The sequence below is a fragment of the Pteropus medius genome, unplaced genomic scaffold (genome assembly GCF_902729225.1).
Source record: "Pteropus medius unplaced genomic scaffold, Ma_sr-lr_union100, whole genome shotgun sequence".
NCBI lineage: Eukaryota > Metazoa > Chordata > Mammalia > Chiroptera > Pteropodidae > Pteropus > Pteropus medius.
Window position 1 is genome coordinate 8,913,868 of NW_024355990.1, and position 21,837 is coordinate 8,935,704.

A 21,837-nucleotide genomic window follows, 5' to 3' on the forward strand; every position below is an offset into this window, starting at 1 on the left:
TGAACTCATCCCCAGGCTGGGTTTCTCCAAAAAGGAGCCTGGGACAGGAAGGAAAGACTGTATCACTGGTTGTGCCAGGAGAAAACACGGAGATCCGTGAATGCTGCCAGGAGCATCGAGGTAAGCAACAGTCACCAGCGGTCTCCATACCCCACGCATAACACCTCATCCTTCAAGATGGTGGTTTCCTATGGGTTCAATTATCCTTGCTTGACAATGAGATTCAATATGGAACTTCCCAGGATATTTGGAGAACATAATTGCATCACTGGGCAATCCCTCACATCGCCTGGTTATCATTTTAACAGTTGATGGTCCAGGGGCCAAATCTAGCTCACTGCCTGTTCTTTGAAGTAAAGTTTCATTGAAACATAGCCACCCCCACTTATTTACACATTGAACATGGCTGCTCTCACGCTAACACTACAGAAGTGAGTAGTTACGACAGACCACAAAGCCTACAATATTTACTATCTAACCCTTTACAGAAAAAGCTGGCCAGTCCCCACTCCACAAGAGCAAATCCTATTGAGTCATGACCCTCAATGGGAGTTTGAGATGATATGAAGCAAGTATACCCCTCGGTCCAAGTTAGGAAGGAAAACATGCGAGATTTCTATAAGAGGTGCATGTCTGGGTTTGGGCCTTAATTATACTGTCCTTCACCTGGAAAAAAAGCGTTTTGTTTTCCTTGCTGCCTCTTCGCCAACTCCTACAACCTAAACAATAGCCTCTGAGCATGTGTTTTCCCAGTGCTAAAGTCAAAGGCTTTGGACTCACATTTTCCACTTAAAAACCTCAATTCCACAGGAAAACAGGGAGCAGTTACAGCCTTAAAAGGCAAGTCCGTTTCCAGTACCACAAAGACTAATGCCATAAAAGGAAGGGGGGTGTCCACACAACCTCACGACATTCATATGCAGGCCACAAAAGACCACGGTGTTAGGATATGCTGGAAAAGCGGGATTCAATGTCAGCCACCGAAGCCTATGAAGCTAAAACGGCATTTTCTCTTGAGCATGTTCCACTGAAACCTCTGATAAGAGGTCACTTGGAAGGAAAAAAAAAAATGTTCTGCATGTTAGAGTCAGAAATAAATAGAAAATGTTCTTTTATCTGGCAATAGTGACAGACAAGGGAACTTTAAAATAGGAGTGCAGGCGCCATAGAATCCCTCAGGAATCACTCTTAGGTCCATTGTACATTCGGTAAAATTAACTGTAAAATGCTCTGGGGCTGCATAAGCATACCAAAAAAGGGGGCTCCAACTGGAGAATGGTCCAGCCGTAAGTCAAAGCTTAACCAACAGAACTGACACTTCCCGTGAAGGGCTGCGACTACTGCCCATCGTCGGACTAACTTTCTATAACTCTTCCGGGCTTGGTATCTCCAAACTACAGTTTCTCTCTTTTTTCCCCAGCTTGATTGAGACTTAAATGACAAATAACATCGTGTAAGTTCAAGGTATGCAACGTGATTATCTGATACACTTATAGAAGCAAAGTAATTATCACATCCATCACCTCGCATCCTTTTGTTTGCTTTCGGTGAGATCATTTAAGATCTACTCTCCTGTCATCTTTCAAGGACACAAGACGGTACTGGTAACTATGGCCACCAGGCTGCCCATCGCATTCTCAGAACTTCTTCACCTTACGGCTGCAAGTTTGTGCCCTTTGACAGCCGTTTGTACCCTATTTCCCCCAACCCCTCACCCTTGGTAACCACCAATCTACTGTTTCCAGGAGTTCAGTTTTTCTAGATTCTACACATAAGTGAGATATTTGTCTTTTGTGTGTCTGGCTTATTTCACTTAGCACAATGCCTTTGAGCTTCATCCATATTATTGCAAATGGCACGATTCTCTTCTTTTTATGGTTGAGTAATATTCTAGTGTGTGTGTGTGTGTGTGTGTGTGTGTGTGTGTGTGTGTGTGTATCGCAATTTCTTTATCCGTCGATACTTAGATTGTTTCTATGTCTTGGCGATTGTAAATACTGCTGCAATGAACATGGGAGTGCAGATACCTCTTTGAGATAGCAATGTCATTTCCTTAAATATAAGGAAAGTATACTTATGAGAAGTAGCATCGCTAGATCATAAGGTAGTTCTAATTTTAATTTTTTTGAGGGATTCCCATACTGTTTTCTATACCACCTGTACCAATTTACATTCCCACCAACTGTGGACAAGGCTTCTCTCCACATCCCCACCAGTACTTGTGGTCTCTTGTCTCTTTGATAACAGCTATTCTAACAGGTGCGAGGCGGTATCTCATGGTGGTTTTGATTTGTATTTGTTGATGATTAATGATAGTGAGAACCCTTTCATGTACTTGTTTGGCAAAAATCAACAAGTGGGATGACATCAAACTAAAATGCTTCTGCACAGCAAAAGAAATAATTAAAAAAATAAAACTGAGACCTACGTAATGGGAGAAAATATTTGTCAACCACATATCTGATAAAGGGTTAATATCAAAAAATATACAAAGAACTCATATAACTCGATAGCAAAAATAAATAAATAAATAAATAAATAAAAATAATCTTGATTTAAAAATGGGCAAAGGACCTGAACAGACATTTTTCCAAAAAAGATATACAAATGGCCAACAAACTATACTTTTTCCAAGTAGGAGCCACTTCCTGACGTTTGTTAAGAGATATCAGGATCATGTACTTTTATTAACCACCCTGAGCTGATCCTGAACCTGAGCCCTGCTTGTGGGTAGAATGAGACAGGAACAAGCATTTAATGCCTGCTGAGCAACTGTGCTCCAGTAAGAAATGATGTCAATGTTTTCTCTTTTCTCTTCTGAAATTGTGCATGAACAGAACTTTCCATCCCTTGCTAAAATTAAAATCTTGATAATTGTAATAAATCTAGGGAGGAGTTAACACACACTAGTAAATAGTCTGAATTTTATAATATTTTAAAAATAAAAGTGTTTTTCTCCCACATTCACATATACTTAGATAAGGATGGCAAAGTTTAGGGCCCTACCATCTACATTAAAGAATCATTTGTAATTAGCTTAGAATTGCAAGCACCACGATTTAAGAGAAACTATTTTAAAACAACAACTCAAGTCTTATTTTCACTCTTTTTTTCATAGGCCATACTAATGATAAACTGTGAATGCTGAAGTCACATAATTCAAATTTTTAAGATACTATTTTACTATTGTCCACTAAAGTGAGAACCGGAAAGAAAAAATAAAAGTGATTCTTTCTTCTCTGAACACTCACCAAAAAGAAGTTCATCCAATTTATCCTAATATTCTATCAAAAACTGATCAGTCACATAGTATTTAAGTGTCATTATTGAAATCTGTTAAATTATGCTTTCCTTCTTTTCATATTAGCAATATGTGACTCTATATCTTTGAACTTTGAAAATATAAATATTATAGACATAATTTGGTCTCTATAATGACGTTTATCAACATGGAAAAAAACTGCTAAGACTGACGACATGCCCCAGGTTATACTCAAGAAGGATTTAGGACCAATGAAGGACTTGACTCTTTTTTTTTCTTGAGTTCAATTCCAGTTACTAATATCCCAATGAGTCAGCTCTTCCGATACAGCTGTTTGATTATAATTCAGGTATTAGTCACTTTATCTTTACTAGCTGTTAGTTTGGACATGTTTACATGGCTAACAATACTTACCATAAGCTCTGGATACGTTGGCCGTTCTTTGGAATTCTTCTTTAAGCTTAAAGAAAAAAAAAATTAATTACATTAAAATCTAGAAACCACCTTTATTTTCACTAGACGAGGATTTCAGAACAGGTAAAAAATTAAACATAGCCAGCTTTTAAAAAAATGTATTGAAAACACTGATCTATGTTGACTTTCCTCTTCTGTTACACTTATAAATTATGTTTTGAATTACTCTGGGTGTAACTTATGGGGAAGAATGGGTGTGTGTGTGTGTGTGTGTGTTTCCTTTTGATCAGTTACCAATGACATATAATCTAGCTTTTCTGGTCTACAGCCATTATATTTCAAAATACATATCTACTTTCCTTCAAAACAATTTTCATTCCACACCCACTAGCAAAGAAATTGGCAGGTGTTTCTTATATTACATTTGTTATCTCTTCACTATCTTCAATACGTGGTTCTCCTTGCTTCTGGCTCCCTTGAACATATAATTTGCTTTTATATATACCTAACCAAACCTGCCTGAGATAGAAGCAATACACCCATAAAATGCCCAAGGTAACACTACTGGTTTGCGACCTCTTAGCTTTCTCTGAAAGAGAAAGCACACTCATCCAGTGACTTGGCAATTCGTGGTCATGCACTACACTGTCAGGTAGCTCCCACCCATTCAGCTGTCTATATACACAGACATTTTAATATCTGATATCGGAAACAGTGATACAACTGCAATATGAAGAGATCAACCCCTCAACCCACCCCTGTATCCGCCCCTAGCCTTCAAGTGGGAGGAAAAAAAAAAAAGCAGTTTATTTGGAGCTGGAATCCCAGGTTACAGAATAAACAAAAGGATACTTTCGAAAACTATGATTTGCAAGGCAATCTACAGACTCCCCCGCCCACTGTATCACAAAATAATACATGAATGGAAAGGAACTTTGCCTGGCGCTGAAGGAAGCAAAACGTGACTGATTATTACACTGCTGGAGTTTGTATTAATGGATTATTTTGAACAAATGAGACCTAGTACGTGTGACATGAGCTCTGTTTAACCACATAGCCTAACAGAAATGAGGGGGATGGGGGCATGGTGGAGAACCGTAAGAGAGTGAAGTAATTGAGACACTTTGAGAAAACTGTGGTTTAAAACAAAACAAAATGAAAAAAAAAAGGAAGCTTTTGAACCAAAACAACTTAAAGCAGCCTACCAGTTTATTCCAGGCAATTCTTTAGGTAGAAGCCAGGGAACCTGAGACAGGGGACAGGTAGATATGAGGAGAGAAGTTTCAACCTGGAACTGAGGGCAGATCTAGGATCTAGTGACCTCAGTGTGACCAGACAACCTATGAGAGAAAGTTCCTTCTCAACTGAGGATGAAAATAAGAGCGAATTAGCGAGAGGAATCATCAACTGTTCAAGTTGAATTGCTATGGGAAGGTGTGCCTGAGTGACCTGAATGAGGCTTTGTCACTCCCTGTTATGACTCTGCATATCCCTGCACCCTGAGATTCTATAGGGCTCTACTGGTGATTCCCAAGTGCGGGTGATTTTCCCCTCCAGGGGCCACTTGGCAATGTTGTGGTACTGGCACCTACAGGTAGAGACCAGGGGTGCTGCTAAACATCCTACAATGCACAAGACAGTTCCCACAACCGAGACTGATCCAGTCAAAAACGTCACTGGTGCCAGCCTTGAGACACCCAGGCCGTGTGCACTACTAGAGTGTTCCTCCTCGTTGCTACCTTCTACCCGCTTCTCTGAAACGAAATTCACTTAGAAGCCTCTCCAGCTGACTGTTCTTTCATTTGGGCACATTCTCACCACCACTGCCTTCTCTCCTCCACCCCAGGCAGCAAAAGTTCTTCCAAGGGCTACTTCACAGAGAAAGAAACACAGCAGAAGAAATGTGATCCCAGGACTGTTGCCGATTTGCACTCCCGTAAAACAAACAAACAAACAAACAAACAAACAAAAAACAGGCTGATGTGTAAAAATCCTGAATTTCAGCTATTGTTCGAAGCAAATAAAAGACCAGAATGTCTTCTCTGTAATCTAAACAATTTAACTTGCTAAAATCAGTGATGAAAAGCACAAATGCAACATTAAATCCACGCTCGGTATTGATGTGTTTGGTTTCAGGCGTCTATTTAGACACGAGTCAGTCATCAGACCCTAACTCTGCGTTGACTCTGAAATACTCTCCTTGAGGACAAGGATCCACCGAATGATAGGAAGAAAAGTTTCTTTCTCAAATGGAAAAACAACGGTCTGTTTTACCAACCAAAGATCTTTGTCATGATGCTGATTTTGACCTTCTAATTAGAAGATAATGAAATAATAATCTCTGTTTTCCTCAGGTAGAAGAACTGAAAACGTCCTTTATTTTTTTTTTTTAAGGAGAGATCATTTCAAGTCAAGGTTGTCTTATCTTTTCACTTCCGGGAGAGTTTAAGAAAATTTCTCCTATATTTTTTCTTTCATCTGTATAAAGAAAATGTGAGGAAAGTACCCTAAATAGACCCGTCAGAAAGCGTTTAAGGATCTCTGAAATCTGAGAGACTGCTGACCAGTAAGTAGGCTATTTCTTGACTTATGGCCCCTGGTTAGAAAGCTCAGACTTGACTACAAGCACCACTGCAGAGTGTTGATGGAAAATATACAGCAAACCAAGGCTGTTTACCGAATTAACATAACAGATAGAACCCATTTGCTCTATCTTTTAAATTGAGAACACTTCAGAAGGCAAGCTAAGAATAGCAAAATGCTCAGGATAAAGTTAGGGGAAAAAGCAAATTTTCCATGTTTAATAAGAAGTGCTTAAAATTCAGTATGGAATAACAACTGCGGAGTTCAAAGCTATACCAATTTCTTTTTGGATTTGAGTCAGACTTTTGAATTTTCAAGTGGCTTGTCATTTTCAAGCGTGCAATTAGCTAACTGCCCTAATTCCTCTTCCAAATGCCACAACACACGCTCCTGACCGTAGCTGACACTAAAAAACAGCTTCATGTTGTCTTGAGAATTGCTAGCTTGAAGTTTGTGCTGACCAGAGGATTTCTGTCTATTTGAATTCTCCCTGATTGTTTCCAAGAAGGGCTATGTGCTGCATCCACAAAATAAAAACACGCTGTGCCTCTCAAGCCTTATATTTGTCACAAGTTAAATAAATACCAAGAGCCTCTTTTTACTGTCCTTCCTGAACAAGTTGGGAACTATATTTGATTGTCTGTTTTATACTAGTTCCTCTGAGTCATACAGTATCAGTGTCTGGGCGGACCTCCGACACTCCAACATGCCATACAGCTGGTCAGTGGAGCACCAAGCCTCTTAAATCGTCTGGAGGGAAAGCAAAAAGGAAGTCAAGCTGTTCTGGCAATCGGTTGTTGGTTTCCAGTGACTTCCTTCGAGTCCCCAAGCCTGTGAACCTATAGGAAGAGGTTGTGGTGACAACTGTAAGCTGTCGTCTTGAGAAACTCATTCGTTGAGCCTTCTGCGGGATTAGACTATACAGCATTTTGACTGACTTCTCTATTATGAAACCCAAAACAAGGCTTCTGTGTTTGGCAGTACTCACTCCAAGAGCTCTTTAAAACCCCTCTGATTTAAAAAAAAAAAAAAAAAAGTCCATGTGTGAGGAAAAAAAGAAGAAAATATCGGTCATAGTCCTATTTCAAAATAAGTTCACACGGGAAGGGTTTGTAAGAAATCATTGTGTTTTTCTTCAAGTTCATAAGGAATAAGTACTTTAACTTTTTCTTTTCTCCACGCCTCCCCTCAAGATAATGTTTCTCTGATGCTCATTGCAAAAGAAATAGATCAGCTGGACCTCTGGGCTCTCTGTCTAACTTCGGGTGTGACAGGAATAGCCTGTGTTTCTGTTCCATCCACAAAACACGATGCACTGTCAACTGACACACAGCGATCAGAGGGCAAGTGGCTACCAAGTCGATGCCCTGGGTGACGGCGTACGGTACGTAGCACCACTGTGACGTCATCGAATGCTTAGAGAGGACACATCCCCTGAAAGGTCACAAATACCCGGATGGATTATCTGGGCTGTGAGTAATGCACTTTTTTACTTTTTTCTAGTTTTACATTTACCCCAAAGACAGACGTAGGAAATAAAAACGTGGATGTAGCTATCTCGAGATTTGAGATTAAACCTTTCACTTTCCCAATCTGTAGTCCCCTTTCCCACTTAAGACAAACAGTTGGAGGTTTTTGAGATGTCTTGAAGGATCACAGCCTACATCACAAAAATACAAGACACACAGGGAGGTTACTCAAAAGATGGCCCTTCCATAAGCTGTGTCTCAAAAACACAGCTTTATACAGAGGAAAATAGAGGAACAGCTCTAAAAGGGAGTTACGCTCATCCTTATCTTCATCACGAAGTAGAAGAGGTGCCTCTTAGGTTAAAGTCATTTTTCATTCTTTCCATGCAGCTCCAGATCAGACTTTAAAACTACCAGTAATAAAACAAATGAAAAACCTAGACTGCTATTAGGGGTAGGTATGCATCCGTGTGCTAATACATAGGAAAAACAAAATTGCTTCCGCAAAGATCTAAGCCATTCATTCATAAAACCTTTAAAAAAAAAAAAAAGTCAGCATCATTTTTTGAAACAGTTGATGATGTTTCCAACTCAGTTTGCTTCAAAATAATGGTCATACTACGGGGGTATCAAAGAAAATACATAGGTTGTTTATAACAGGAAAAAGAACTATTGACCTGCCACCTGAAAAGGTAGAGATAGTGCTCTTTAAAAATCCGACTGAGGATAAGTGAGGATGCTTATGAAAGTCAAAACCAATGCTTCCCTTCGACTTCACAATTCCCATAGCCAATAAAAAAATGACTCCCTATTTCACGCAACTGATATTCTTAATACTGGAGTCTATAACCCTGAAAGTCTGAAGAAGAAGGTAGTCTTTGACGACTCTGAAGTCGAAGTGATGGGAGTTTTATTTCTATTGTTATTAACTTTTTTAGTAAACCCGATGAGCAAGCCGGACTGACGGACTCGAGTGTGAATGAAACGACACAGAGCTAACAGTATTAACAGAATTAACGGCTCCAGGAAAGCTGGAAAATATCCACGGCTCAAGATTTTTAAATTTATGGACTAAAATTAGCTGGGACTAAAATGAGGAGGAAAAAGAGAGGGAAATGGAGACCACAGAGGGACCGTCATGAAGATCCCCCGGATGTACTGGTGGGAAGGGTGCTCGCTACATACGGGTATCTGAAATGTCCACATTCCTGTGCATACATTAAAATTAGAAAGCATTTATGTTTCAAGGTTTTCATTTTTAACATATCTGTAAAAAAGCTTTAACGCTCTGATTCTTGAAGGGGAAATTCTAAGTAAGAAAAAATGCTTTGGTCAAAGAAAAAGTAATGGACTCTCATACACTGTTGGTGGGATTGCAAATTGGTGTAGCCACTATAGAAAACAGTCTGGAGGTTTCTCAAAAAATGAATAACTGATCTACCTTTTGACCCAGCAATTGTAATTCTGGGTATTTATCCAAAGAAAACCATAACAATAATTCATTAAGATCTATGCATCCTACGTTCATGGCAGCACAATTTACAATAGCCAAGATATGGAAGCAACCTGAATGCCCATCAACAGACGACTGGATAAAGAAGTTATGGTTCACACATGCAATGGAATATTACTCGGCTATTAAAAAAAAATGAAATCCTACCATTTGCAACAACATGGATGGACCTAGAGGTTATTATGTTGAGTGGAGTAAGTCAGACAGAGAAAGATAAATACCATATGATTTCTCTCATATGTGGAATCTAAGGAACAAAATGAACAAACTCATCAAAAACAGACTCACAAACATAGAGGACAATTGGGTGATGGCCGGGGGGCGGGGGGGAAGGGGTGAAGGGTTAAAGAAGTACAAATTAGTAGTTGACAGATGGTCACTGAGATGGGGAGCACGACATAGGGAATGCAGTCAGCATTAATGTCATGGCCAGGTGAAGCGCCAGAGGAAAGAGCCATTGAGGGATCATTTTGTAAACTATATAAACATCTCATCAATGTACTGTATACTTGAAATAAACAAAATGTAATGGAATGATTAAAAAAAAAATTGTAGAAGAAAAGCAGTTTTCTGAACAGGAAGCAGTTGATAGTGGGCCCACTGATCATAAGTCTAAAGAAGGGGTTCTCACCCCAGCTGTACATTAGACTGATGCGAGAACATTTGAATACTGACATTCAGTACGCTCCCCAGACCAATTAAATCAGAATCTCTGAGGGTGAGGCTCAGGCGTAGTACACTGGAAAGCTCTCTCGAGTTTTATAAATGAGCAGCTAGAGTTGAGAACTAGTGGATTAAACTGGTGATTCACAAAAGGTGTCTCGACTTTCTAGAACTGTTCACATCAGCCTTGTTTTCACCAAAGTTTTCTGGAGTACCGAGGTTCTTGGGGAAGAGGGGTAGGGTGAGGGAGAAGTGGGTTACAGGGAGGAGCATATGAAAAGACTTCCCTAGATACAACTCTTCCCATTACCTCCCACTTGAGAACAACTGGTCTAAACTATCCAAGGTGACTCATCCCTTTTCCTGTGTGACCTTTAAACATTTGAGGGTAAGAAAAAAATAAAAGTTCTTGAATCCGGAAAGCATAAGCATGAGCCCATCACAACCTGGCAGGCGCACCCCCACATCCACACTCGCTCAGGGAAAGCAGATAAAAGGGCACATGTTGGCAGCCCAGGGGTACAGTACATACTAAGAGGCACCCAACAATGTACTGGAAGGGACACTAGAGCCCTCACACGCCGGGGCCCAGTGCTCCAGCCCCTCTCTGGCCATTTGATCAAAACAAAAACAAACAATATATCATTAGGGAAAAGTACCAGGGGTGACATGGGGCCGAGAGCTAACAAAAAGTCCAAGAGCCTTTAGTTTCACAAGCAATGGATGGTTGCTTTGTCCCACCGTGTTCTCCAATAAAAGCTGTTCTCAGAACGCTTCTTCCAAAGAGCATGGAGGCCAAGGAAGCTGTCCTCTCAAACAGCCTTCAGAACTCCACCCCTTCCTCAGCAGCAAGTGGCCAGAACGGCTCCTCGACGAGGGTCCCAGCTGGGCTTGTCACCATCGCCGATTCCCCCTCCTCCCAATTCTCACCCGGTTTTGCACGATGCCCAAATAAACTAACTTCGCTCCATTTTGTGCCTGTCTTTTGACATCCACCTCCCAGCATCACTTGCAATGATCATTAGCATCAAGTTATGTCAGGCATCGTGGTCCCTATGCAGACAGAAACCAATCGGTTTTCTGGAGAAAACGACGCCCTCTCTTACTTCCCTTGATTCTACTGACAATTCCCATGAAAATAAAGCTTACAGCATTAGCCTGGCTCCTTTTGTCTTTCCATTCCAACCTTCTTGAGACTCCTTCCTCAGACCTCTCATGCTGTCCATCATTCCCTTATGGGCCCGTGTATCCACAGTTAGCAAGTGTTCTGTAGGAGGAAGCCTACAAAACACCAGAACTACTCTGCAAGACTCCGGCTACCTAAGTAACACTCTGAGATCATCCACTGTCTTCTCATCTAAGGTGACTCTTTGTATCTTACCTGTTCCCCACCCCTGGACCTGCAACAGGTCCTGCCATCTTCCTCTTTATGCTCTAATCAACACCCAACTGCTTAAAGCTCTCATTAGGGAGTTTCTCCCTTTCGTGACGTGGTGCATGATACCCCTTCTGCTTAGAACACCTTTCCCTCCCCCGCTTGCCTTTCACTTGGGAAATATCTCACACGGTCTCCACTCAGAATTTATCTCCTCCAGAAACTCTATCCTATTGCCTTTCCTGAGTTCCCTATATACTCTGCGCATCTCTCTATCACTGGGCCTGCCATATCGTACTGTAATTATTCACTGATGAGATGCTCCTACTCGACTCTGAGCTCACTGAGGGCTGGGACTTGACAGAGGCCTCTTTGTTGCTCCAGCATGGAGGGCACACTCCATAAATGCCTTGGGAATGAATGTACGCGTGATGGATTAAAACCGATGAAGGAAATTCATGAGTCCGCCTCGTCTTCCTTATCACCGGCACCTGGGAGACGAGGCTCTCTTACCACTGTGAGGTAAAGTCAACGAACTCTTCGGAGAACTTGTCTGCTGGGAGCTGTGGCGACGGCTCCTCTACTACTTGTTTGAGCTGCTGAAAGGGAGTTCCCCATGAATCGTAGGGAAACCGAAGGATGGCCAACTCAATCTGGAGGAGACAGGAGCACAAGGAGATGACAGCTTAAATGGGGCTATTTTATGGAGTCCGTGGTGTCTTCTTCCAGAAGAACCGGCAGGAAAAACAATGGACAAGTTCAAGTACAATCTGAAGGATTTCTCCCCGATTCTTAGTGCTAGGGATTTTCAAATATTACCTTACTAAGTCTACTGGGTCCTCGCTAAAACCCACTGTGATACTCAATAAAATTGTAAGCCAGCAGTATTAAACTTCTAGATGTAAAGCGACCAGATTTTCAAATGTTTCATGTGAAAAGCAATTCTCCCACTAAGACTTTTACAGAGTTGTGCATCTGCTGCCATCTGCAGGTCCCTTGCTGCAATGAAAAAAAATAAATAACCTAGGACCAAATGACTGATCTTTTTTTGGACGTGAGTAAAGGCCACTTTGCTGTTACAAGATCACATGTCGCCTGGGCAGGGATGTGAAATAACTCGGGGATTTAATCAGCTGCTCCACCTGGAGAGGAGCCACAGTGGATAATTCCAGACCTTGGTGATACACTGAAAACTGATGGTCACCAACGTTATTAGTAAGGCACTAAGAGTATAGCTTTCAGGCTGTGCCTGTGGAAATTATCTTGTCCAACATGTCTTTTAGCTGTACTTGACCTCAACAGCCAAGACTTCCATCATAACCACATCCTGGGAAGCACAGCCTGCGTCCTGGAGCACACAGCTCTCTCAAGGTCCACACATAGTAGCACTCTCGGGGGAGCTTATGCTTTTTTCTGCCTTGATTAGAATAATTTAATTTTAAAGACACCATCAGGAACTACAATCAGACTCTCTCATTTTACGGATGAGGACAATAACACAGTCCCTGCAACTCCACCATTTACTCAGGGGCACACGCCGGTTAGAGACGAAATAGAGAGAAACTGGGTCTGCCCGATCCCAGTGCAGTATTTCTCCTATGCCATCTCGCAAACACTGGGCACGTGGTCTCCTGCTACCTCACACAGGAAGGGCTGCCCGAGACTGGCTTTAGGGGCATCTGCCTCCGGGTCTCAACTCCCCGCCGCACCCCAGCTTCAAGCCCAGAACCTCCCAGTCCACGGCGGTCGGCATACGGTACCATCGTTATGCCCAGACTCCAAATGTCGGACTTCACGCTGTAGCCCTTCTGGTTGAGCTCTGGGTTTATTCTCTCAGGCTGGAAAGAAGACACAAACAGACAATCGAGTGACATTCAGCGCTTGATAAATTCTCTGGGGTGGGCGGCTACACAGGGTTTCCTTATTCTGCAGTAGTCTTTTCTTGGAGAGAGTAATGGATCTAAAAGCTCTCGCAATTCATAACTAATTTTAATTTTGCCTGCAGAAGAGACAGGATATATGTTATAAAGTTAATTTGCCAGCATAGAATGTTCCCTCTTAAAAACACCGACAGTCCCGAACTCAGGAAAAAGAATTAATGAGAGTCACTGGGCAGTACTGTCTGGTGTTAAAACATAGAAACAGATTTTAGCTAAACAGGGACAGGAAGCTTTTCAATGCCAAGTACAAGTCCATTTTAAAACAGAATATAGTAGAAATCCTTTAAGAGGGTCCCAAGGTCTCTGCTAATGACAACGAATCTTCACAGCTACGAGTTTCTCTCAGGACTAACCTAACTGACTTATTTGGGTCATTTAAATTCTATTTACTGGTCTATCCTCAAGAAAGTAACAACCCCTTGCGACTGTGTGGGCTGTGTGTGTTATTCACACGTTTTTTCCAAATAATATACCTTTTTACTTGATTTTTTAAAAATAATATATATGAAGCAAGTGACTAAGGATTTCAGGCAGGAAACATTTAAGAAAAAAAGGAGATTGTAGACTATTTTTTGCATTTCAATTTCCCTCTGTAGCCATCCAATGCGTATTTCCTGGCACAGCCTGCAGACTCAGACACCACTCCCGGCTGCTGTACTTACGGCCATGTATGGTTTGCATCCTGCATCAATCGTTTTAGCGACGGAGTCTACAAGGTAGCCACTGATTCCAAAATCGCACATCTTCACCTGGCCCAGAGTATTGATCAGCACATTGGAAGGCTTGACATCTGAAACAAGAACAAATAGGAGCCCGTCCTACGCGTCTGCTTTGGAGATTCATTTCTTTGCCACCAGAGGGCCTGAAACCTCCATTTCTCCTTCACCTTCCTCTCCCCACGCCCAACATAAAAGTCAATGCCAGCCCTGACTCAGTCACATGCTTCTTCTTGCTTTCGACTTGATTTTCTATTTTACGGTTTGTCCTTCTTGTAGGATTGTGAATCTATCAGTAGAAAGAACTGTTTCCTCTGTTTTATCATCTTCACTGTCCCCATCATCTAGTAACTTAAAAAATTATTACGGAATCAATGCCAAGTTCCATAGGCACAGTCTGAATTATGCAAGATGAATAAATTCTAGACAGAGATCACGGAATAAAAGGCCGTACCGTGACATAATCATACACCAAATACAATCGAAGCAACCAGTTTTGAATGAATCTTCTGCAAGAAGTATGTCAGAAGTCCCACAGTGTATAACTCATCATGAACCCAGATATTCCAGACCAGGACGCAGGTTACAGAATATATACGTATTACTGAATAGTTCTTAAATGAACCCTTCAGCCTGGAAAAAATAGCACACCTACCCCTACCGCCAAGTAGATGAATCGCTATTATCTCTGGACGGTAAAATTAAAAATTATAGCTAATTTTTTCCCTGTGACATTTTTCACAAAGAATATATAATCAGAAGAAAAATATTATTCTAAAAACTTTTTACATCATCTTTTATAACTCTTCCCTTAAATGGAATGGCAGATATACCCAGTTCATTTTATTGTTTTTTACTTTTATATTCATTCTCCAGCATGAATGAAATATTTCATAATTTTGAAATAGACCCTTAAAAATCAGTTTCACATTTGCTGGTATCCATAGTCGTCTTCCTATCTAGATTCCATGTCACTTTCTTCCCCTCCTCCTCCTCTCTCCTATTGTTCCAATTTTTAATAACAATAGTACCCGACACACTCTTTGAGGCATTTTACATTATTTTCAGGCTCAAAGAGTGTGAAAATCACCAAATCACAGTGCCCCGTCGCTATCCATACTTCCCATTAATTTTTCCAAAAACCTGGTTGAGCACCTCTTTTCCGAGCAGCCTCTCTTGATGACTGTCACTGGGGCCAATCATGTCCTTGTTTTACATTCTACCTACACCACTCCTATCTTTGGTACTTTCTAATATGATTTTAATATGTTTCCATGTGCTTGCTGTATAGCTGCTTGTTTCTCTATCAAGAATTCCTATGTAGAATTTTAACATGAATATGTTTTCTTCTCAGATACCTCTCAGGTATTATATATTATAGTGCTGTAAAACTACAGAGCTATATGATATATTATAGTATATTATAGTGCTGTAAAAATATAGAGCTATATGATGCTGGAAAATGATTATCAGAGATAAATGGAAGGACATGGGGACTGAGAGAAGATGGCAGAATGAATATGTGGGTGGATGAAGAGGTAAAAGGTCGATAGGAAAGAAAAAAGGAAGAAAGGATAGGAGGAAGAGACAAATCTACCAATTTGTTTTCATTTTTTCCTGCCTCCTGCTGTCTGAAAATGCTGTGCTTTATACCAGAACGTTCCACACTTTAATGTGCACAAGAATTCTCTAGCGATCTTGTGAAAATGCAGAGTCAGTTGGTCTTGGGAGCCATGGTTCTGCTTTTCTAACGAACTCCCAGGGGATGGCCAATACTGGATGAATTTTTATCCTATTCTCTAAAATTCTCCATGGCGCAACCCTACAGCTCCACTTGGGAACAGGTATTTTTACACTTAATTTAGGGGTGAAATAAAGCCCATGCCATCTAACGTCCTCAAACAAGATAAAGAACAGGTACTTACAGGATTTGCTATCCAATCCCAAGGGAAAACCCCTCAGTTCTCTTGTCTAACTCAATTCTACTTCCATCCATGGGCATGGGGGGAGGGGAGATGGTGGAACTCAAGTGAAAGAAATAAACTTTACTAAAACAACAGCCAGGGCGCATCCATGGTTGCTTACCTCGATGAATGACAGACAGCTTACTGTGTAAATGTTCTAACGCTTTTACAATCTGCAAGAGAAACACAGGGTAGATTTATGTCCTCCATCACTGGAAAGAAACTGAATGTTAAGTATATCCAGGTTTATTATCCCCGGCTTAAGCTCACGAGGTGAAGTATTTTCCCAAATAGTGGTGGTCCTATCCAAGAAAATACCCAGGAAGTTACAAAACTTGGTATCTAAAAAGATTTATGATATAAACTCATATATCTCCACCCTCCTGCACCTCAACAGCTTCTAAGGGAAAACAACAACTTTATTCCATTTCATTTTCTTCCATTTCTTCCGATGCCTATTAGTACCAAGAAAACATGTAAAAATCCACAAATAAAATTCAAACTAATATCAGAATATAGACGCCAGGGATATGGTCATAGTAGATAAATGCACTGCTTAGATGCACTGGAACTGAGAATTTACCAAACCAAGCCAGTGGCAGAATCTTCTACCCAGTGCTCGGAGAGGAAAGCATTCATTTATCCATCCACAGATGCACTCTTACATTCAACATGTACCAAATGGAAGCTTTGGTCCAGTACACAAAGACACAGGAAGCCTAGACATCTCGCATTCTCCTTGTAGGGTTCATGATGTACTCACAGAAACTGCTATTTTCCCTAAGATGTCCTCTGGAATTGTTTGGCCTTTATCAATCACTTGTTTGTAGAATTTATCTAGCGATGTATCCATGAGCTCCATGCAGATCCAAACATCACCCTGGAGACCAATTGGTTCAGAGATTGTTAGTGAAGAGATTGTTGGAAAACAGTAAAAGAGGAAATGGTTAACACCTGTCAGGAAGAACTACTTCTTGCTTGAGTTTTTGGAGGAAATGTGTAATTTCTCTTCAAGATCACAAAGGAATTTATAAACAAGCAGGATTGTCTCCAAAGAGCAAACACAGACAGCTGAGCAGAACTGGCATGTGATCACCGACTCTCTAAGGAAAACTAGCATCTAAAGACTGATAGAGACAAGCGATAGACTCCTAGAAATCCAGGCCTTTACTGAGACTGCCCCCATGAAGTTCAGTCTAGATGCCTCCTCCATGTCTGACTGCTCACAAGGAGCACTGGCCATAGTTAATCAAAAGGTTGGTTTTAAGAGTGAGGTGAAGCATCATACTCCATGTCATGGTGAAGTGAAAAACAGAGGTAAAGCAAAGAGATAAATGCAAATCTACCTGGTACACAAACAGGCTACGTAAAGCTTATCAAGTAGCCAAAAGGTCAGAATAGTTCAGATTTTAAGGAATCTATCCAAATCAGTCCATGGTCAATTGATATAGACAGTTTGGCCAAAAGAGACAAACCAAAACAGAAAGGAAAAAGAGAGAAACTCGGTGCCTTTAACGGAGCTCAAGACATTTGAAAATAGCAAATTTCCAGCCAGCTTTGCACCAGGACATCGCGTTTTCAACGCCTAAGTATAAAATTCTCGATAGGAGACACGTCAAACAAGAAAGAGTACCATGACTACGCGTGGCATTCACATGATCCGAGAACCTTCTTTTTAAGTTATCGTTCTCCTCGGACTTTGAGTTGAAAGATCACCTACCTCCCGGAAGAGTGCGCCATAAAAGGTGACCGTAAAAGGACAGTCCACTGTCCTCATGGAAATATCCAAATCCATCAGTAGCCTTTTCTGCTCCTGGCTATTTACCGTGGCCCGGATCCGCTGAATGGGAATGCATGGGAAAATGTATGGTTACTGCTCTGAGGATGAGTCAGTTGATAAGGCAGAGACCCTTCACAGAGTCCCATCCTGAAAACAGCACAAAAATTCACAGCACAACGTCTAGCAACAACCTTTCAAACATCCACCCTAAGCGATTAGATATTTGTAACAAAAGAAAACTGAGGAAGACTGTTATTCATTTGATTTCTCAAATAATCCCCTGTAAGAAGCAAGCTGATAATATACTTCGGAAAGTGTGCAAATGTTTGAGAATGTATACCCAAGTTACAAAAACAGTCTGGTTCACTGTATTATGTCTGGTCAGTGCAAAGAGGCCACGTAAGTATTAATTACTTTGTAGCTGATCTGAGGTCCTACAAACAAAGCCAGAAGCCCCTTCTTTGGGAGCAAGTAAGAATATTTGGACTAAACAGCAACTGTAAGAGAATTGATACAGCTGCGGGAAACAGAAGGCATCAAGCAGAAATGGAGAAATCCTTCATTTCTATCCATATCTAATGGATATCCTTCATTTCTATCCATATCTAATGAAATACAATTATTTCATTAAATCGTAGGAATGGTACATCACCAGGCTTTCACATTTTCTGCCAACTTAGCAAAGAGTCTGCAGAAGAACACACTGAAAAAATCTACAGGCTAGGGGAAAGAGAGGTCCATTCCCCCAAAACCACGGGATCCAAGTCATCCAGCCATTCACGTTTCTAACAATGGCCTGATTGTATTAATTCATGTACAGATGGCAACTCTCTGAGGTTCTTCCAGCATCTATTCAAGAAATAGGTGATGATTATATATTTCTTTTTATAGTGTAGAAACTATGCAGATTCACTCCCAATGTATCTTTCCTTCTTTTTTCCCACAAATGGAGATAATTTTTTTCCCCTAAATTCTGGTTTCCTGATTTTCAGGGACAATGTTTTAAAAGAAATAGAACATAGAATAAACGAGACTTTTGAGCCATAACAACAAATGCAACATATGTGAGCTTTTGTTTGGATCCTAATTTGAACAATTAACAGGAAAAAAATACTTCTAGACAATCAAGGTCATTTTAATTTGGGCCTGGTATTAAATGACGTTAAGGAAGTATTTTCCGTACATTTGGAGGGAAATACTTTTCCCTACAAATAATCTTTTCTGTTTCACCCCACTGAAGATTGTCTTGCATCTATAAAAAGAGATGACTTACAACTGAGATGGACAAACGTATACACCACAGATAGAAAACGTTTGGGGAACATCAACTCTACCTTCACCGCCATGATCTGCCCGCTGGGCACGTGTCGCATCTTCTCCACCACCCCGTACGCACCTCGTCCCAGCTCCATTATAGGTTCCAGGTCATCCGCCTTCACCTCAAAGTTCTGCAGGAGAGAAAAATAATACACTAGAAAAGAAGAAAGGAAACTCGACACAGACTACGTTGTACTCTCTCTCTGGTTTCTCCCAGCGTCCTAAGGATTATTTCTGGTCGAGAAGCTAGTGGTCTAAATGCTCTTCCAAGAAGCCACTGAAAGCCAAAAGTGTGGGGAGACGCTGGGACTCCCATAGCATGTCACCTGTTTGTCACAGGCAATATAGAGATCCAACTCCAGCTCAGCTTCCAAATGGCTTGGTGTAAGCTATCTACACTGTGCTCCTTCCATCATGCCTCCTTAAACACACAGGGAATCCATGTTCTGACTGATGGCGACCAGCTCTATGCCTCGACTTTGAGAAATACCCCCACCCCAAAAAGAATCATTACTCTCCTCGAATACCTTCCATCAGGACCACAACAGCCTGATTTCAACGTGACTTTCAAAAATATCAAGAGCTCCACAGACCACTTCTGTTTAAATTTTAACTTTCTGATCCATCCCAGGACAGCATATTACAGGAAATGAATTTTTCAATGGGCGGTCAGAAAGCATACATACAAAATGGTCAAGACATTAACTAGTAGACATGACTTTTCTCACCTGATTTCCAATAGAAATGCACGCTTTGGAGTCTAAATCTCGAGGTGGCCTAAGAAAGAAAAGGGGGGAGGAAAGAGACATGAGATTTTAATCAAATATGTCATTCCCAAATCACACGTGACCGGACGGATTTTGTTTTTAGAATGAGGTAGAAGTTTGCATAAGAAAAAAGCAGCATAAAAGTGTTCATAGTGTGGGATTTGGAATAAAATACATTTGCGTTTAAATTACTTAATATCTTAGAGCTTCCATTACTTCTTAACATGAGGTTATTAGTATATCTACCTTATGGAGGAAGAGTGAGTATTAAATGAGATATTCCAAGTAAAATGCTTAGCAGAATGCCTCGCATACAGTAAATATCCAATAAATAAGAGCCATATGTATATAATTATATGGATAATTATACTAAGCTAGTCAGCTTCAAACTTTTTCTTTCATCCAAGAACACTAATCACCTAATTAACCCACCACTTTTTCAACAATTGTTTAAGAAAAGAAACAATGATTGGCATATAGTTATGTTAACTCACAAAATTCATAGACCATATGAATTCCAAATCTATCCAGTCCCTGCCATTATAGATGGAAAAAAGGTCCAGAGAGCTGAAATGACTTGCCCAAGGTCACAACTAACACAGGACCCCTGATTTGCGGGTCAGAATACTTTCTATTTTACCAGGTTGGCTAATTCAGATGTGATATTCCTTCTCTGCATAGTGTACATACTATCCAGGGGTCATCGCGGCAGCCAGAGGTTTGCTGATTTTGTGTCACCATAAGACAAGGCACGTAGTCACCTCTCGTGTATTCATTTTTACTACTTCAATATTGCCTGGGTTGATATCAAGCCACTTAAGAGAAAGATGTTCGGCTTTGGCTGTGCACCTAACTAAGAGCCTAGAAAAGCATTTTCTTGAAGTAAACGCACCGAAAGCATCACAAAAGTAGCAAATGCCCAGAAACATGCTGTTAATATGACCAAACAAAGAGAGTAACTGAGGGACGTTCCATGCCAGAACCACCTCTGGAGAAACAGAAGGGGACACGGAAGGAAGGGAAAGCGAAAGGGAGAGAGAAAAGAAGCCTTTGCCGATGACAATTTTTTCTACCCCTTCTGCTGAAGCTAAGTAAATAAATAAAACAATAAGAGAAAAGTAGAAATACAGACACAGATATAAACATGAATCTAAGGGCTGAATGGCGAGCCCTCCCTTACCTCGAAATCTCTTTGAAATGCATAGAAGACCTCAAATGAGTTTTTCTATACTAACTTAAAACCAGGACTGGGAGGTAAAGAAGAGAGAACACACATACACGCGCGCACACACGCACACACGCACACACACACGCACAGTGATGTTTTTATATCTCTTGTTTTTTTGAGCAGGGAATTTTTCTTCAGAAACACTTTCCGGAGGAATTAAATTAGAAGAAATCTGATTTCTCAATTCTTAAAATTTCCAAAGTTATTTTTCTTTCGTTGTCACAATTTTTTTTTATTGTCCACTAAGTGCAGTGGAACTTTGAAAGAAAGACAAGTATTACTTGAAACATGTGACTAATGCAAACAATAAAATATCCTTTGCACTTGTTCAGCACCCATCCTTTTGACAGCAACAGAAGAAACAGAAAGGCCACTCTCTTCGTTTTCTCGTTATCAGGTAAGAGTGCCGGCTAAGACCCCTTCCACGTCTGAGAGTCTGGAGTTCACACCAGAGCTCTGCAAAGCACAGCCTGTGGCCTGGCTAAGAGGGATTTCTATAAGTTTAAAGGGTTATAAAAACCCAACAACAAAGAACATCCGACAGAGGCCACTGTGGCCCAGGTAGCTTAAAATATTTACTCTCTGGCCTTTTGCAAAAAAAAAGTTTGCTGACTCCAGCTTTACACTAACTTTGCGTTATAGCTCTACCTAATAGGAGGGCTTCATGCCATTTTCCAGGCTGAGAAAAATAAAACCCAGAAAAACTGTAGGTTCTGCTGAAGCCATACAGTCCTCAATGGAGCTGAAAATAAAACTCACACCACTTGACTCTCAGTCTTGACCTAATGAGGAAAGGGTAACACGCTGAAAACTGGGTTACCTGCATCTCATGACATCTCTCTCTCT

The 21,837-nt window shown here is 40.8% G+C and overlaps 1 protein-coding gene across 3 annotated transcripts in view; it reads right to left on the minus strand.

Annotated features, from left to right (window-relative positions):
- MAP2K6 (mitogen-activated protein kinase kinase 6) overlaps positions 1 to 21,837 on the minus strand; it is a 109,432-nt gene that overhangs the window by 13,813 nt on the left and 73,782 nt on the right. For 2 of the 3 annotated variants that reach the window (XM_039859226.1, XM_039859228.1), the window contains exons 3-11: positions 19,725 to 19,773; positions 19,014 to 19,127; positions 17,620 to 17,739; positions 16,663 to 16,779; positions 16,021 to 16,072; positions 13,882 to 14,009; positions 13,040 to 13,117; positions 11,793 to 11,932; positions 3,677 to 3,722 (exon numbers count right to left, since the gene is read on the minus strand). In XM_039859226.1, coding sequence (XP_039715160.1) covers positions 3,677 to 3,722; positions 11,793 to 11,932; positions 13,040 to 13,117; positions 13,882 to 14,009; positions 16,021 to 16,072; positions 16,663 to 16,779; positions 17,620 to 17,739; positions 19,014 to 19,127; positions 19,725 to 19,773 — 844 coding nt within the window. The remainder of the gene's footprint in view (positions 1 to 3,676; positions 3,723 to 11,792; positions 11,933 to 13,039; positions 13,118 to 13,881; positions 14,010 to 16,020; positions 16,073 to 16,662; positions 16,780 to 17,619; positions 17,740 to 19,013; positions 19,128 to 19,724; positions 19,774 to 21,837) is intronic. The other variant, XM_039859227.1, reaches the window with a different exon arrangement.